The sequence below is a fragment of the Vulpes vulpes genome, chromosome 3 (genome assembly GCF_048418805.1).
Source record: "Vulpes vulpes isolate BD-2025 chromosome 3, VulVul3, whole genome shotgun sequence".
In the NCBI taxonomy this organism is placed as follows: Eukaryota; Metazoa; Chordata; class Mammalia; order Carnivora; family Canidae; genus Vulpes; species Vulpes vulpes.
In genome coordinates, this window is record NC_132782.1 from 15080110 (window position 1) to 15099249 (window position 19140).

Below are 19140 nucleotides of genomic sequence, written 5' to 3' on the forward strand. Positions count from 1 at the left end.
TAAAAACACAATTCACTGATCTGGGGGCATTTTTTCATTTGACAAATATTTGTGGAGGACACAAGATCCTGTGGCTATAACACTGAACAAAGCAAACCAAAAAAAAATTCCTGTCTTCATGGAGCTTATATTCTTTTGAGCAGGTTTAAGAGTACCAAATTTTGAAAGTACACAGTATTTCTGCAGCCCCTCTGAGTTCAGAAAATGTGACTGTATAATTTTATAATAAAATAGTTCATGAAGAGGTATGCAAGGTCATCTACACCTAAACAAAAGATCAATTTTTTTTCAAATCATGACTTCTATATTCTGTAATTAATAGGGTATTCTATTATTATCAACTACCTAAATTATTATTTCAGTTATATTTTTTTCCCTTGAATAGGCTTGTTTTCTCCAAGATGTGCAGGTGTCATAGCATTTCTTCCTGATTTTGCTGTGTTCTGTTGATAACATCATTTTCATGGAGTTACATTTGTATTTTAACTTTTTATTTAATGAGAAAGATTATCTTCAACATGTAAAATCACAGAATATCTTTAGTAATCATGTTTTTTCTTTCCCTAATGTTGATTTTTAACTATTAATGTTGATTTTTAACTATTTCTGTTTCTTTCTGGACTTGATCCATTTTAACCTTTTGCCTTTATTTCACTTGTTTTATAATTGTTTGCCACATCACATCCTTTGTAGAGAAAGGCAGAGTATGAATAACCTAAATAATTTTATAAGGTAACTCAGTACTAATTCTAGTTTTTCGAAGGTCTTAGAAAATTAGTTTCTATGCATTTATTATTTCAATTATGATGGGGTATTGTTACTAAAGGTTTTCTTTAAATTATAATGATACATAAACAGAAGTCTTCAAGTTTCCCACTTCTAAAAGAAAATTGTAAATACCACTGTTTTAAGTAGAAAGTAAATGTATGTAACAGTAATCGGAAAAGGGATTTTGCTTATGATATTCAGATGAACTCACCTCATATTCTTGACCTTTGCATCATTAATTCAGACAGCCAAGGAGTTTGCCATTAGACCATTTTTAGCGGACTGACTCATTTTTATGATTCAGTTTTCTGTTACTTCAATAAACACTTTCTTTAAACGTGCCTTTATTGGCATATGTTCTAATGCTTTATGTATCTTAAAGCTTCCCACTTCATTTAAATCTCTTGTTTCTTAGTTGTTTCCTTAGTGATTAAAAGTTCCAGTTGTTCCCTTCAATCTATAACAGCTGCAAGAACAACTCCTCTTTCCAAACTAGCTCTCCTGAATTCCCGTTGTTAGAGTTGGTATCTATATTTAGCTGGTGGGATTAAATTGCAAAGGCTTCAAGCTGGGCAAAGCACACTGATCTGCCTTTTTTACAGCTAGACCTGTGTGCTGCGAGGAGCTAAGGCCTTCAGTGTCCCCTTCCTTACCCAGGTTACTCACAAAATGGATTCCCAGCGGGAACTCACAGAGGAACTGCGGCTTTACCAATCCACCCTTCTTCAGGATGGTCTAAAAGATCTCCTGGATGAAAAAAAATTCATCGATTGCACCCTAAAAGCAGGTGACAAAAGTCTTCCTTGCCACAGATTGATTTTGTCAGCTTGTAGTCCTTACTTCCGTGAGTATTTTTTATCTGAAATTGATGAGGGGAAAAAAAAGGAGGTAGTATTAGATAATGTGGATCCTGCTGTACTGGATTTAATCATCAAGTACCTGTACTCCGCCAGTATAGATCTCAACGATGGAAATGTGCAAGATATTTTTGCCCTGGCCAGCCGCTTTCAGATCCCCTCGGTGTTCACTGTCTGTGTTTCTTATCTTCAGAAAAGACTTGCTCCTGGTAACTGTCTAGCCATCTTAAGATTAGGACTTCTTCTTGACTGCCCAAGACTTGCCATCTCTGCCCGTGAATTTGTGTCTGATCGCTTTGTACAGATTTGTAAAGAAGAGGACTTTATGCAATTATCTCCACAGGAACTGATCTCCGTCATTTCAAATGACAGCCTAAATGTAGAAAAGGAAGAAGCAGTATTCGAGGCAGTGATGAAATGGGTGCGAACAGACAAAGAAAACAGGGTTAAAAACCTTAGCGAAGTGTTTGATTGTATCCGTTTTCGCCTTATGACAGAAAAATATTTTAAAGATCATGTTGAGAAAGATGATATCATTAAAAGCAACCCAGAACTCCAGAAAAAAATCAAAGTTCTCAAAGACGCCTTCGCAGGCAAACTCCCAGAACCTAGCAAAAATGCAGAGAAGGCTGGGGCCGGTGAGGTGAATGGTGATGTTGGTGATGAAGATTTACTTCCTGGTTACCTGAATGACATTCCCAGGCATGGAATGTTTGTCAAAGACCTCATCCTCCTGGTTAACGACACAGCTGCCGTGGCTTATGATCCCACAGAAAACGAGTGCTACCTTACTGCACTGGCTGAGCAGATCCCCAGAAATCATTCTAGCATCGTTACCCAACAGAATCAGGTGTATGTGGTAGGAGGACTCTATGTGGATGAAGAAAATAAAGATCAGCCTCTACAGTCCTACTTCTTCCAGGTAAGAGGGGCTATTTTTTTTTTTACAAAAGTAGAAACATAAAGGAAAGGCTGTTATTTGCTGTCCCATTAGCTGATGTGTGAATTATTCAGTCTGCTTGCGTTTTATTCTACTTGCTGTCCTATTCCAGTCCCTTGCCCTTTGCTACACCTCGAGAACTGACAAATATTTAAGTCTGTTAATGGCTTATTAATATTTAATAAAAGGTTTGGTGAAGAATGAGGTTCTAATTAACGTATGATGATTAAAGATTTTCTTTATACTCTTACGCAAAATGTCAAGTTTATAGCTGATGGGGACTATAATCTTTCTAACCCCAGTGTTTTAGTAAAACCTAAATTTAATCTTGTATCCACTTTTCTGAAAAATAGGTTAATGTGTTTCCCTAAATCATAGTACTTTACACATTACAAAAATAATTGATCAGATTTTCAGCCTTTTTTCCAGGTTTTCTTGAACTGAAGTTCTTAAAGGTAGCATTTTATCTGTTATTTATGCTTACTGCCTAAAACTATATTTTAGTTTTGTTGAAAATGAAGAGAACCTATGTACTTAATTTACACACTTTGAGTACCCTGTGGGAAAAAGTATCTACATCAGTGTCACTAATTTCAATTCATTAATTATATTTAGAAATTTTTACTCTTAATGATTTATTTTTTAAGTTTTCCACGCCCAGAGTGGATCCCAATCCTGGGCTTGAACTCATGTCTCTGAGATCAAGACCTGAGCTGAGATCGAGTCAGATGCTTAACCCACTGAGCCCCACAGGCATCCCATGATTTTTTATTTATGACAAGTGACCACATGTATTTGGACCAAGGTTGTACCTAGACATTATTACAATTTAATCTGTTTTGTGAAACCACAGAAGTGTCCAAGAAAACAAATCCTTCAAGCTAATAGATTCTTTGTGCTTTATTTAAAGGAAGTTTGCTTCCTATTATCAATATACTACATTTTATCAGTTTGTGAAGGAATCAGCCAGTAGCTTAACCTTTATCGTTAGTAATGCCAATACCAGTACTTTGTAGCTTACAGCTAGCTCAGAAAGAGTTTGTTTAGGTCATAGCTACTTGTGGCCTGAGGTTTATGGGCACTTGAATTGGAAAGGCCAAAGATAAGTGTAGAATGTCATAGCACAGTCGCTGTGTGCTCTCAGAGTGTGTGACATGCTGTGCATCTTGAAAAATGTAATAATACATGTTAATATTCATTCTTAATTTTCAAAGTTCCGTTGAAAACTGTTAACTATGAAATAGAAAAATAAAATAGAAGCTGCAATCATAAGTATTTGAATGCATGCCAGAAAATTTCCTGAGTCCTAATTTTAAATTTGGGTGAAATTTCAGGAAAGCCAAATTCAGTTTAAAAGGCAATAATTAGGGGCATCTGGGTGGCTCAGTGGTTGAGCGTCTGCCTTTGGGTTGGGTTGTGATCCCGCGGTCCTGGAATCGAGTCCCACATCGGGCTCCCTACAGGGAGCCTGCTTCTCCCTCTGCCATGTCTCTGCCTCTCTCTGTGTCTCTCATGAACTTATTAATTAATTAAAAATAAAAGGCTATAATATCTAGGAAGCAAAAATGACATCAAAACACAGACAAAAGCAAAAAAATAATTACAGATGGACAGTTATCTAGAAATCATAGACCCAAGAAATACTTACAGTCATCTTTACTCTCCTCTATCCTGTTACTACTCTTATTGGCACAGCTTCTCATTTGTTTCAAGAAACTTGTGTGATGTTCTTTATAGCTACAAAAACAGTTATACAAAGTTGGTAAGACCAACTTCCTGTCCTTACCCGTGCCTTGCTCCTTTTAAAAGGCACAAATAATGCAACAAGATGCCAGGAGAAAAATACTTGACTGTAAAAAGGGTTATTTATGACTCGCAATAAAATATATGTATCAGAAAAAAATTAAATAAAATATATGTATCAGGTATTGTATTTTTCTGCTTGGTCACATCTGTTTAAAATGTATTAAGTTAGAAGTAATATGATCTTTGTACACTATAAATAGATCATGAAAATTTTTTATCTGGGTAAGAGTTTTTTTTTTTCATAGAATTAATAGATGCATCAAATTTTTGAACAGCACCCCATCTTAAAGTAATCTAGGTTCAAAACTTGATTTTAAGGATGAGGAAACTGGAGCCAGAAAGGTTAAATAGCTTGACCACTCATCTATAAAAGAGTCTGGTAGGCAGTCTACTGTTACATCTGCTGAAGTAAATGCCCTAACTGGGGATTGTGTGGGGATGTGGGCAGTACCATCCAGTGTGGGCAGTACACCCTCCAGTCTGGGATCACAATGGCTACTGTTCCCATTTTTAAAAAGGCAAACAGTGGATTTAGATAGCCTCTATTTTATATCGCTTAAAAGCTCTGTGAGCATTTAGTACAAAGCCTGTCACAGAGCCAAGACTTCTAAATGTTCATTATTTCTACTGGAGTACACACGACTTTCTTGATAAAAGAATTTGTTTTCAAAAATGAAAACATTAAGGGTCACAATCTAGGTGTTAAAATTTGTGAATGCAGAGCTAACAATGCATATGTGAGGATTAAACTGCTCATCTTATCAAGTCTTAGTGCTTTGCTTTGACGGAAGTTATGAAGTGAGATATATGCATGCTCCTACAGAGATCCCTCCCTTGACCTCAGCCTTTAATATCTGCACCTACTCTTGGTGTCCAGTTATTTGGGGGTTTATTCCTTTTTCTCCTGCTGCACCAAAGTGGCACTGGAAAGAAGAGCAAATCTGTAACTGCCCTCCCTCATGAAGTGGTTTTCTCATGCCTTGGTGTCCTAAAATGCAAAGTAGAAGATCTTAAAATGACCAACAGTAAGTGCTGAAATTGATGACAGCCATACCAAAATGACCTGCCAAGAGCAGGAACACTTAGCTGTCTTGGGCTTGAAGTAAGAAGTAAGAAGTGGCAGAGCAAAAATAAGCAAGTTGCTTCCTTATATACTTTTTTTTTTTTTTTTAAGATAAAGACTAAGGTATTTCAAACAACTTCCAACAAACGGCTAGGAGGTTATAGCTGTTAACACCTGCCTATGTCAGAAGTTATAAAGCAAAACAGAGAGAACCTAAACAATTTTTAAGAAAATAAAAAAGATATTGCCTAACCTCCCAGTTGTTGGTGGACTGAGCGACAGGTCCAGCTGTCCTGGGTGCCGGCTTGGGGAGCGTGTTAAATATAGAATTCGGGGGTCACTCACGTACTGTGGCCCTCCCTACAGTAACAACCTCTCTTTTCCAAATGCCCTGAAAGTGTTAAGGCCTTTTTTTTGAACCTGAAGAAGGTAACATGGGAAGAAACTTTGACAAGGAACCTCACAGTTCTAACTGACCTCCAGTGACTCTAGTCTCTCCTACCTTTTTTGCAGATTTTGGCACTTTCAGTAAGCCAAGTAAATTTTCTCATTTTTCTTGGTAGTCCAGAGGTAAAACATGATACTTTCGGATTTCGGTTTTATTTTACATCTTTGACTATCTCAGTGCATTCTACACATTATGTAAAATATAGCATCTTTCTTGGTACAACTGTAACTTTTTTCTAACAAGCTCCATAATTCCTCATATATTTTTCTTTCAGCTTGATAACATAGCATCAGAGTGGGTTGGACTTCCACCTCTGCCTTCAGCCAGGTGTCTTTTTGGTCTGGGGGAGGTAGATGACAAAATCTATGTAGTTGCCGGCAAAGATCTTCAAACAGAGGCTTCGCTGGATTCAGTATTATGCTATGATCCCGTGTAAGTTAGCATGACATTCCTATTTCCTAAGCATTTGGGTATGAGTGCCTGTTACATGTTCATAGTTTTAGACTGGAATTAACTGAAAGCATAGAAACTCTATCATCTTCTTATTGCAGGGCTGCAAAGTGGAATGAAGTTAAAAAACTGCCTATCAAAGTCTATGGCCACAGCGTGATTTCACATAAGGGGATGATATATTGTCTGGGAGGAAAGACAGATGACAAGTAAGTACCCTAAAAACCTCCTTATGGTTACCATCCAAATGATTTTTTTTAAACTTTTATTTTTTTTGTAAACTCTACCCCCAATGTGGGGCTTGAACTCACAACCCTGAGATCAAGAGTTGCATGCTCTACCGACTGAGCCAGCCCAGCACCTCTCCCAATGATTTTTTATTGTGAGAGTTCTTTCCTCCTTTCATTTGAATCTACATCCTGAAAATGAGACTTGGTAATAATATTTTGGAAGTTTAAATTTCAAAATAAAACTTTGAAAAGCTATTGGAGGATATTACAAATGATATCTGAAGGGAAACTGAAGGGAAATTTAAATAAAACTTAAAAGTTGCTAACATGGGGCACCTGAGAAGCTCAGTAGGTTAAGCGTCTGACTCTTGATTTTGGCTCAGGTCATGATCTCAGGGTCGTGGGATCAATCCCCCCCTCAGGTTACTCAGTCAGCACAGAGTCTGCTTGAGATTCTGACTCTCCCTCTGCTCCTGCCCCCGCCCTCTTTCTCTAAAATAAATAAATAAAATACTTAAAAAAGAACAGTTGCTAAAGTGAATTTGTACATTCCAGAATATTGCTAGGAACTAGCATGATAGCTCCCTCATAAGCATTCTTAAAGTGGAAAAGCAGCATTTAGGAGCATAATCAAGTCTTTCATTGGGCTAATTTTTAATTATATTTTACTACATTAAAACCAGTGGGCTTTTGGGACACCTGAGTGGCACAGTAGGTTACCCCTCAGACTCTTGGTTTTGGCTCAGGTCATGATCTCAGGGTCCTGAGATCATGCCCCTAGTGTGGCGCCCCTAGTCAAGCTTCCCACGCAGTGTGGGGTCTGCTTGAGATTCTCTCTGCCTCTCCCTCTGCCTCTGTCACACTCTCTCTGCCTCTCTAAAATAAATTAATAAATCTTAAAAAGAAAAAAAGTGAGCTTTCTTATTTTTTTGGTCATAACTAAATAAAAATTAGGTGTACCTCTGTAATATAATATTTAAAATATAACTGCTAAATCAGTAGTGGATAAAAAATATTATGGATTTGTACTTCACATTCATAAGAGAGAATTTAGTGAGTTTGAAACTGAAAAGCATGGGAACTGAAAAGAGGGCATTTATCTCCTAAATAACGGTTCACTGACTTGCTTCTGGACAGAGGTGATATTTCAAATATTTAACAAATGGGTGCCTGGGTGGCTCAATTGGCTAAGCATCTGCCTTCACTCAGGTCATGATCCCAAGACCTTGGGATCGAGTCCTGGTTCAGCTCAGCAGGGAGCCTGCTTCTCCCTCTGCCAATGTCTCTGCCTCTCTCTGTGTGTCTCTCATGAATAAATATATAAAATTTTAAAACATTAAAACATTAAAAAATAAACCAGTAGAGGCACCTGGGTTAAGCATCTGCCTTCAGCTCAGATCATGATAAGGGGTCTTGGGATCGAGCTGCACATCAGGCTCCTGGCTCTGGGGGGAGTCTGCTTCTCCCTCTGACCCCCCTCCCCCGCTCTGGCTCCCTTTTTCTCTCAGATGGGTAAAAATAAGTAAAACAAAACAAAACAACAACAAAAAAAAACAATAGCCCATCTGGTAAAATGAAGATTTTTCAGTTTAAATAGTGAGAATTAAATTCCTGCCCCTGAAAACTCTGCCTAATTTGTCTGGTCCTCATTTGCTCAGGTTGCTTAATAAATAAAGATGTCAATCCTGGAAATGGAACCAGAATTAAGAATTACTTGGGCAAAGCAGGATAAAAGAGTAAAATATGGAAATGTGCTAGAAATAACTCTATATTATGAATTAATAATTAATAGTCATTATTAAATTAAAATGACAAATTGCAGAAGAAACATGATTTTAAAAAGCAATGGGAGGTGGACACTTGACGGGATGAGCACTGGGTGTTTTTCTGTATGTTGGTAAATTGAACACCAATAAAAATTAATTAAAAAGCAATGGGAACCTAAAAAACAAACAAAAAATGAAAAAAAAGCAAACAAACACAGACTCATGGATACAGGAAACAAACTGGTGGTTACCAGAGTGGGGAAGGGTTGGGGATGGGCAAGATAATATTATGATAACTTTATTTGGTAACTAGACTTACTGTGGGTGATCATTTCATAATATGTAAAAATATCAAATTACCATGATATACACCTAAACTAATAGGATATGGTATGTCAGTTATACTTCTTTTAAAAAATAAAAATAAATGACTAATTGTTTAAAAAATAATGGGTTTTCATATAGTCTATCCATATTCAAAGATAACATTCTGAAATTTTGATATTTTCCTTAATCCTAGCTATTCTCATCAAATAAATATTTAAAGGAAGGCCATATTAGGAACTTAACTCAGTGCAAAATCTCATTTGGGGTATTTTTCCTGAGTAAATGGAACGGAAAATGTGTATTAAGGATTGTTCTGACTTTGGAAATGTAGCGACCCTGCCAAATGATTTAAATTGTTTCCTTCAAGTGGTATTAGTAACTAGGAAATGGATATGTCAGTAAGAAGCATACAGGTCTTGTCAGTAAGAATATATTAAGCTTGAGAATATGATTAACCAAGACAACATTGCTTGATGAATGCCAAAGTCAAGAACTTTGAAATGAGTCATTATCTAAAAGTAAGCACATTGAATTGCACTAGTTAACACCACTGAATTTGAAGAACATGATTTTGTATCATGTCCTTGTCAAGAAGTTTTAAAGTTATTAACTTATAGTCAAATATTAGAGGAAATGCTTCTACTCCAAATCTCTGATCTTTCATAACATTAAAGAAAAAAGTTATCCTTACCAAAAGTTGGGATTTTTGTTTGTTTGCTTTTTTTCCTTTACTAAATACATCAAGGGGTGCCTGGCTGGCTCAGTTGGTAGAGCATACGATTTTTTTTTTAAATATTTTATTTATTTATTCATGAGAGACACACAGAGAGAGGCAGAGGCACAGGCAGAGGGAGAAGCAGGCTCCCCGCAGGGAGCCCAATGCGGGACTCTATCCCCAGAACCCCAGGATCAACCACTGAGCCACCCAGGTGTCTGAAGCATGTGATTCTTGATTTTGGGATTGTAAATTCAAGCCCTATGTAGTGTAGAGCTTACTTTAAAAAAAAAAAAAAGCAAAAACAGGGGTGCCTGGGTGGCTCAGATGGTTAAGCATCTGCCTTTGGCTCAGCTCATGATCCCAGGGTCCTGGGATTTCGTCCTACTACAGGGGGATCCCTGCTCAGGGGGAGATTTCAGAGCGAGGGATCTCTCTCCCCCTCTGCCCCTCCCCACCCCAAGCTCTCACTCTGGTGAGTATTCTTTCTCTCTCTCTCTCTCAAATGAATAAAATCTTTAAAGGAAAAAAAAACAACCCCCCCAAATATATTCAGTTAATCAATTATTATTTAGCATTTTAACTCCCATAATTATATTAAGGATAACTTTAAGGAATCATAAGGGACATACCAAGAATAACTCAGAAGAGTACAGGTTTTCCTGGTAGCATTTAGCATATAAAACTGGTTGTTTTTTGTTTGTTTGTTTTAAAGATTTTATTTATTCATGAGAGATAGATAGATAGAGAGAGAGAGAGAGAGAGAGAGAGAGAGAGAGAGATTGGCAGAGACACAGGCAAAGGGAGAAGCAGGCTCCATGCAGGGAGCCTGATGTGGGACTTGATCCCGGGTCTCCGGGATCACGCCCAGCGCCAAAGGCAGATGCTAAACGTCTGAGCCACCCAGGGATCCCCCTATAAAACTGTTCTTATTACTCATCTACTCAGATGACTTGTCTAATCTATAGTCCCAGATTTTGTAAAATGTATTGATATATTAGTGGTATACTAAAATGAAATGAGCCATCAGATTACATAGTTACATTTAAAATAGGTACTTTCATATCTAATTATTTTTTTAAATTAGCTGACTCATTACTAAGAGATTCAAATAAGATAAACTTAACATTTTTGTTTCTTGGCACAATAAAGGGCTTATATATTTTTAAAACTCTATTAATGTCTTCCGCTGAATTTAACAGAACATAGGATTAAAACCTACTCTGCCTGGGCAGTTGCCCAAAGGAAAGTTCCCCTACCTTTCAGTAGTATAATTAAGTTCCCCACATTTGGAATTTTCCTTCACTTTTGTCATATGTTCAGATTAAGAATACTTTTGAGTTTTTCTAATTGTTTTCTGTATTTCAGATGGGAAACAAAGCTAAATGATTAGTGAAATTGCTTCCTTCAGAAAAGGAAGGTTCTAAAAGGACTATTTTGTTGTCTTCTATGTTTACAGGAAGTGTACAAACAGAGTGTTTATCTACAACCCAAAAAAAGGAGACTGGAAGGATCTGGCTCCAATGAAAACCCCTCGTTCCATGTTTGGAGTGGCGGTGCATAAAGGCAAAATCGTGATTGCTGGAGGTGTCACTGAAGATGGTCTTTCAGCTTCAGTGGAAGCTTTTGACCTCATAACCAATAAGTGAGTTGTTATATCTTATGGATCACTCTACTTTCTAACTTTGGATGAAAATTAAGTTTTCTAGTTAGGACATGGGGAAAGGAGGGCAGAGAAGCAAGGATTAAGAGGAAGTATATAGGGACGCCTGGGTAGCTCAGTGGTTGGGCGTCTGCCTCTGGCTCAGGTTATGATCCCGGGATCCGGGATTGGGTCGTGTTGGGCTCCTTGTGCGGAGCCTGCTTCTCCCTCTCCCTCTGCCTATGTCTCTGCCTCTCTCTCTGCCTCTCATGAATAAATAACATCCTTTAAAAAAAAAAAAGGAAGTATATGGACTTGGGTTTCTTCTGCTGTTACTGGGTGTGAAATGCCTAACATTCTGATGATGCATTATGTGTGCTTGCAACTTGGGACACATTAACCCTCAAGTTAATGCCAGAGTGTTCAATTTATCCTTGTTATTAACTTTGTGAATTTAGTCACACAAAGGTAATACTTCTGAATAATTATGTTCATGTGGATGAATACACATGTCTCTATACGGTTATTTGATTTGAAATATATAGTTTGGGGATCCCTGGGTGGCTCAGCGGTTTAGCGCCTGCCTTCGGTTGGCTGGCCCAGGGCTTGATCCTGGAGGCCCAGGATCGAGTCCCACATCGGACTCCCTGCGTGGAGCCTGCTTCTCCTTCTGCCTGTGTCTCTGCTTCTCTCTCTGTATGTGTCTCTCATGGATAAATAAATAAAATCTTTAAAAAAAAATGAAATATATAGTTTAAGGGTTGAAAAGACCTCCACTTAGCTTGTGATATTTGTAAAGTGTGAATGCTTCGGAAATTTTATTCTTTTATGTTCTTTATAATTCTCTTAAATTTTTCATATATAAGATTTTATTGGCTTAAAGTTAATGTGAAAAGATATTTGACAGATAATCCTTTTTTTGACAGATATTCTTTATGTAAAATTAGTATTTTTTCAAATTTTTGAGCCCACTCATCTGGATAAGTCTATAGTTTTTAGACTCCTATTTTAGCAATGAAGAAAAAATTAGAGCACTGTCATTACTTTTTTAAGGAACCATTTAATGCCTGATTACAAAATAGACTTTAGTATCTGAAAATCACAAGGAATTTTTATGGGAGATGATTTAAATGGTCATTTAAAAAAATCATCTTTTTGTAAACACTCAGAAGTTAAAAAGGAGCACACAGAATTGTAAATACTCTATGCTCTTAATTTTTTCATATGTATAGATGTTTATATTTAAATTTGTATGCTTCTTGAGAAATAACACAATTACACTAAAATGTTCCTTATGATTATTCTGGAGGGGATGATCATGGGTGATATTTGTTTTCTTCTATACCTTTCTGTATTTCCAGATTTTCTACAATGCACATATACTATTTTTATAGTTAGAAAAACAGATATGTTTAGAGAAAGGTCTGCTTTTAATGCCAGAGTAATAGAGTTGCCAGAATGATTAACTCAGTCAAGGTAGACTCTTGATCCTTCCAACTAATTTGATAGGATTTTATCATTAGTTGTCCTATTTCATGTGGCTGTTAGTATTAAAAAGTTCCCTTAAATTAAAAAGATGAAATACGTCATTAAAAAGCAAATTACCAACCCTAGTTTCTTTTTTTAAAGGTTTTATTTATTTATTTCTTCATGAGAGACACAGAGAGAGGCAGAGACATAGGCGAGGGAGAAGCAGGCTCCCCAGAGGGAGCCCAACGCAGAATTCGATCCCAGGACCCTGGGATCGCCACCCGAGTCGAAGGCAGATGCTCAACCACTGAGTCATCCAGGTGCCCCACCAACCCTAGTTTCTAAACTAGGATAATGTAAGGTTAATCACATGCCTTTATTGTGAAAGATTATAAAGATTTCTTGAGAAATGATGAAAATCAGAGTTACTAAAAATTTGTATTACCATTCAAATGAAATCCAACACAGGAGGACCTAGGAGCCCTAGAACTACCATAAAGCCCGCACTATTTATGGCACCATTGCAGAACATGCTAACTGATGAAGGTGAAATATTCTGGGATTGACGTATTGAGAGCTTTATGTTTAATCTGGTTACATCTTTCAAATAAACAACTATTTAGGTATTTTTCAGTAACAAACCTAATCTTCTAATTTTAGATGGCTTTGCTACTTGAATTTTTAAATTAAAATTTTATATAACTGTTCAGTAAGTATATTTGGCATTTCCTTAGGTTTTTACATTGATTGTATTTTCAATAATTCCTAGATGGGAAGTAATGACAGAGTTTCCCCAAGAAAGAAGTTCCATCAGTTTGGTCAGCCTGGCTGGATCCCTGTATGCCATCGGTGGTTTTGCCATGATTCAACTGGAGTCTAAAGAATTTGCACCCACTGAAGTCAATGACATATGGAAGTAAGTTTTTTTACTCCAATTTTCTGGACCAAATATTAAATCAAATAACTGATAGCTGATAAACAATTTTACAGTAAAGAATAAGCCAGTCTTTCCCAACATGTATGCTTCTTCTCGGTAGTAGACAAACACTTTTCAAACCTCACTGGACTTCTGTACTTGCCACTTACCTGATGATCAAGTACTGCTTCTAGTTGTGCCCAGGAAAGACTTTTCTGGGCCTGTAAATCAGTAAAATGACAGTTGGCACTGCTGATCTTTTAAGCTCCATTCCAGCTCTAAAAGTGTCACGCTCTAGACAACTGGTAGAGCAAAAGCTACTTCCAAACCTTTCTGACAGTACTTTATTTTCTAGGAAAACAGAGTTCTGAACACTTGAGTTTTCCATGAATTCATTGATTCTATTTTGAATCTAATTTAAGTTGTTTTCCAGTTTTTAAAGATTGTTACAAAACTTTTTTAAAAAGAAAAAAGTGAAAAGTAGCAATCCATTTTACCTCTCAGGTGCTGGGCCGATGTCCTAAGTATGACACTTGGACTTGTTAATCAGATGACTATTTTAAAGTTAGGCTTAGAATAAATGTAGTATTTATACAGTGTGTTGGGGGGGGTGAATTTTACCATAGTTTCTAATGCTGTGAATATCCTCTGGAGAGCAGGGTATATACAGGAAGTCTGGGGAGCAGAAGTGTAAGTTGTGTCATGGAGAGTCACATAGTTGCGCAGGGCATACAGTATGCAGATGTCTAGTTACCATTAGGGTACCACATGTGTCTACCAAATGGTGCCTGCTGCCTTCAGCCCAGGAAATGTGGTTGTTGATAAAAATTTATAGGAGGTAGATCTCAGTTGCCTGAGGGGAATGTTAGCGAGTTCATACTGTACACTCATGCAGAAATTGCCAAACTCATGCCTTCCCTCTCAGCCAGTCCCCACTCTCAAGGATGGATGCCCTTATCTGGTCTGTCGATAGATTGTCCAGAACCTTGGACATAAAGTATGGTCTACTGACCAAAAATGGTGATATCCCCCAAGAGCTTCCTAGAAATGCAGAATCACAGGCCCCACCTCGAACTTAATCAAAACTTCATTTTAACAAGGGGTGCCTGTGTGGCTCAGTCGGTTAAACTTCTCCCTTCGGCTCAGGTCATGATCTCCAGGTCCTGGGATCAAGCCCCAGATTGGGCTCCCTGCTTAGCAGGGAGTCTGCTTCTCCCTCTCCCTCTGTTCCTCACACTCCCTCTGCCCCTCCCCCAGCTCATGTTCTCTCTCTCTCTCTCTCTCTCTCTCTCTCTCATAAAGTCTTTAAAGGAAAAAAAAAAAAAAAAAAGATTCCCAGGAGATTAGCATACACATTTAAATATGTAGATACAGCTTTAGAAGAGTGATTAGTGAAGGCACACCACCAAGGCTGAGAGTGGAAAGGAGATCTCATTAGTTCTATACCGGACACAGCACATGCGTTATTACCTGGTGAACCAAAAGGTGAAAGGCCCTTTCCAAGCAATTATTTTCTGCATCAAACATCATTTCCTTGTGTTGTTGAAATAGTAACTAGCTGTGTAGAGGGCAAGAAAAAAAGTGGCTATAAAGGGAAATTAGCTATTACTCATCCCCCCCTAAAAAGAAAGAGGAGGAGGAAGAAAAAGAAAGTGGAGATTTCCAGGGAAGAATGAGGCTAGAAGTGGAGATGGAAAATAGCTGGAAGCAGTAGAAAAAAAAGAATGAAATAATGGAGGGCTGAGAAGGTCAGTGTTTTTGGAAAACAGGGATAAATACCAACAGTGAATAGGCCGCGATTCTTAACCCTGGCTGCACATTAAAATCACCTGCGGTGCTTTTAAAACTACACCAGTTCCCAGACCTTAATGCAGGCCAATTAAGTCAGGCTTTCTGGGATTCCTGGGTGGCTCAGCAGTTGAGCATCTCCTTTTGGCTCAGGGTGTGATCCGGATCCGGGTATCGAGTCCCGCGTCAGGCTCCCTATGAGGAGCCTGCTTCTCTCTCTGCCTGTGTCTCTACCTCTCTCTCTGTCTCTCACAAATAAATAAATAAATAAAAATTATTAGTTTAAATTTTATTCACCATCTTCACAGAATGATTTGGTAATTTCCTGTATGCCAACTATTGATAGTTTCTGGAAGAGGGAGGATACTTAGGTGAATAAGATATATTATTTGCCCTCAAATACCCTTGAGCTTGTTGAGGACATAAATATCAGGGAAAAATTAAAAGAATGATAATTGCTATAATAGATACTATATAAAGGACAATGTGACGAATGAAAGGAAAGCTACAAACTCTGCTTGAGGAAGGTGAGAAAGGCTTCAGAGAGAAGGTAGCATTTAGGAATTCCTCATGAAGAGAGGGCATTCCAGGCACCAGCACAGAAGTACATATATTTCAAAGCAATTCAAGTCGCCTGTATCTTTATAATGGACTCTTCCCCCAAAGGAACAACCTAACATGTTTGTCATTAGTTCTTACCTAACATCAAGTGCAAAATCTAAGAGTAGTACTCACACGGGACATTAAAGGGGGAGGGGAATGGATTCTTCTGAAATGATCACTAGTGAGTGTCACTGACCACAAGTGTATTGGAACAATTTGAATTATCATCAAGGTGACTAGTCCCTGTTCTTCCCAGGTCTTACTCTTAAGGTAGAGTCTGCTGACCTGACTCATAGAGACCAGTCATTGTTATTGGCCCAAAGGTGAATAATTGCTTAACTGCTGACTACTCTTCATCTCTGAACAGTCTGATTCCCAGAGAAGTCTCAACTGCCTAAGCGTCCAGATTAAATAGCATGGCAGGAATCCAGACTAGGCTCATTCCGAGAAAGCATACTTGGGGAGGAATTCAAATGTTATCCTACAGGTCAGGTGTATCCCCTCTGGACAAGAGCCAGTAGGGTTTTCTCGGAGACCCATATGTGTATATCTAATACAAGGAAACCTACACAGCTATCTATTTAAAAACTGCTTATTGATTACTTTTTTTTTTTCCTCCATCAGGTATGAAGATGATAAAAAAGAATGGGCTGGGATGTTGAAGGAAATACGTTATGCTTCAGGAGCTAGTTGCCTAGCAACACGTTTAAACCTCTTCAAACTATCTAAACTATAAACAGGGAGGCGAAAAAACAATAGAATGGGATGTGTTTGGTTTGGATAACAGGGCTTTAATTTATTCTGTTTTTCAAAAGCCTATGCAGAGATTCATGTAGAAATTATTCACTAAATTACTATCCATGAGGTTAGCAGTGGGCGTCAAAACCTCAGTTATTGAATCTTCAGTATAATGATCATTATTTAAAACTATTTTCTAGTAAGAAATTAAATATTAAGTTGAATGGATTATTTCTTTTGTTAATCTGTCTCAATCAATTGTAAACGTTTCTAAATTTGAGTTATTTACTGTTTCTTTCATTTGCATTGTTATGGTAACTTTACAGTCATTTTCTATTAAAAATGAAATTGGAGAATGTAATATATACATATACATTTTTTAATGTTTAAAATATCAAATATCACTTTCCCTTGTGCTTCAAGATATGACAAGAATCCTATGCCTTATATTAAAGATTATATGCCATAAGAAGACTTTGGAAATGCTATTTAAGAAGTATAATAAATGGGTCTCATTTGAAGGGGAAAAACCTCTAAGTAGTCAAATTCAAGTGGTCCTTCTTTTTTCTCCATTCCTTTGGTGATACTGCTCTATTGTTTGTGATTTAAATCAAATTTAATTTTTTTTTTTTAATTTAAAACCAGTCTTTAAGGTCTTAACTACAATCTCTGTGGTAGAAGGGTTGAGGATTGTCCTTAGGAAATGAACTGATTCTTTAAAATGCTGGGCGTTAGCTGGGGCCAGTGAGTGTACAGTGAGTGTACTGGAAGATGTATTTGTTGGTTTAAGTTTTATCTATACTCTCCAGGAAAGAGCTACCTATTTGCAAATTTCTGATAGGAAAGAAAGGTGACTGGGTTATTGCATTTTCTGGATGTGAAACACTATATTCAAGATGTTTGTGCTTAGTGTACACACTAATTTGACACCTCAATCTGTCTACAACCATCACATTCAACTCTGTAAGTTATCAACTAATCATCACTCACAGATTTTACATGATCTCCGAGACATGTTTGATTTCTATCCTTACATCTCTTATTTTCTGAGAAACCTAACTTGGAACTAATTTGGAGTATTTCATTATTACTTGTCAAGTAATTGCATAAAACAGAGGAGTGTTCATACAGCTTTATTATCTCTACCATAAATATGGAAACATCCAACAAAAACCAGTTTTACTTTGGATTTCTGAAGTAGAATCCTGGGTACTTTTCTGTATGGACAATACTCCTCTAGTTTATACCATGATTATACAATCAACAAATCCTGAGGGTGGAAAACTCCACAGGTTGTTGAGCAGATAAACTGGAAGAGAAAGGGGTGGTGGGAAATGCTTACAGACTGACACACTTAAAAGGGGGAGAGGTGCAAATTATGGTGTCTAGAAATGCAAACCTGGATAAAACTGTAGGAAGTGCTTACTATAAAAGCAAGATGGTGATTACTTTGGGGAGAGCTAATCTACATAAACATGAGATTAAACTATAAAAACAATATTTTGGGATGATGAAAATGTTCTGGAATTAAGTAGCGGTAATGGTTGCATAAACTTGTGAATATTTTAGAAACCACTGCATCGTATACTTTAAAAGGGTAGATTTTATGGTACGTGAATTATATTTCAATGAAAAAAAGAATGCTTTAAAAAATGCTTTTGTTTACAACAACTCCAGTTATTTAAATAGAAAAGTCATCAAACAGGGGTACCTGGGTGGCTCAGTTGTTGGAGTGTCTGCCTTTGCCTCAGGTCATGATTTCCAGGTCCTGGGATGACGGGCTCCCTGCTGAGTGGAGAGCCTGCTTCTCCCTCTCCTGTTCCCTTTATTCATCTCTCTCTCCCTCTATCTCTCTGTGTGTCAAATAAATAAAACCTTTAAAAACATATATAAGAATATATATGTAAAGAAAACTATCGGGATGCCTGGGTGGCTTAGCAGTTAAGCTCCTGCCTTTGGCCCAGGGTGTGATCCTGGAGACCCGGGATCGAGTCCCACGTCGGGCTCCCTGCATGGAGCCTGCTTCTCTCTCTGCCTGTGTCTCTGCCTCTCTATGTGTGTCTCTCATGAATAAATAAACAAAATTAAAAAGAAAAAATGAAAGAAAACTATCTGCCAGGTAACCTGGAGAAAGAACAGTGAGAGATGTGGTACAAGAGAAGTCAGAGTATGTGTAACAGTAAGTGAAAAGTACATCAGGGTCATTTAATCAAGATTTCCACGTATTTAAAGTATACAATAACTGGGTTTTCACTTTTATCGAAAGGAAACAATTTATAATCCTCAGCAGTGTAATCATTTTATTCTAAAAGTTGCTGAGTAAAATATTTTAACCTATTCAGGGTTCATTTCTCTTAATAATTTGCTTGGGAAATAGAACACACTCATGAATACAGAAGATAAACACTCAGAACTTAGCACTTCAGCTAATACAAATGAATATCATGAGGAAATTTAAAATGAGGGAGACTGGTTACAAGGAGACATCTCGGGGCGCCTGGGTGGTTCAGTTGGTTAAATGTCTGCCTTCAATTTAGGTCATGATCCCAGAGTCCTGGGATCAAACTTATCATCACATCATCAGGGTCTCTGCTCAGTGGGGAGTCTGCTTGT

At 37.5% G+C, this 19140-nt stretch overlaps 1 protein-coding gene across 1 annotated transcript; it reads left to right on the top strand.

Moving 5' to 3' along the window:
• The first annotated feature begins 1326 nt into the window (after positions 1-1326).
• KLHL41 (kelch like family member 41) lies at positions 1327-17073 on the top strand. The gene is made up of 6 exons (XM_025994102.2): positions 1327-2547; positions 6157-6314; positions 6434-6541; positions 10830-11015; positions 13252-13398; positions 16414-17073. The coding sequence occupies exons 1-6, from the start codon at positions 1438-1440 to the stop codon at positions 16523-16525; spliced, it is 1821 nt and encodes a 606-aa protein (XP_025849887.1). The 5' UTR covers positions 1327-1437; the 3' UTR covers positions 16526-17073.
• Positions 17074-19140: the final 2067 nt, after the last annotated feature.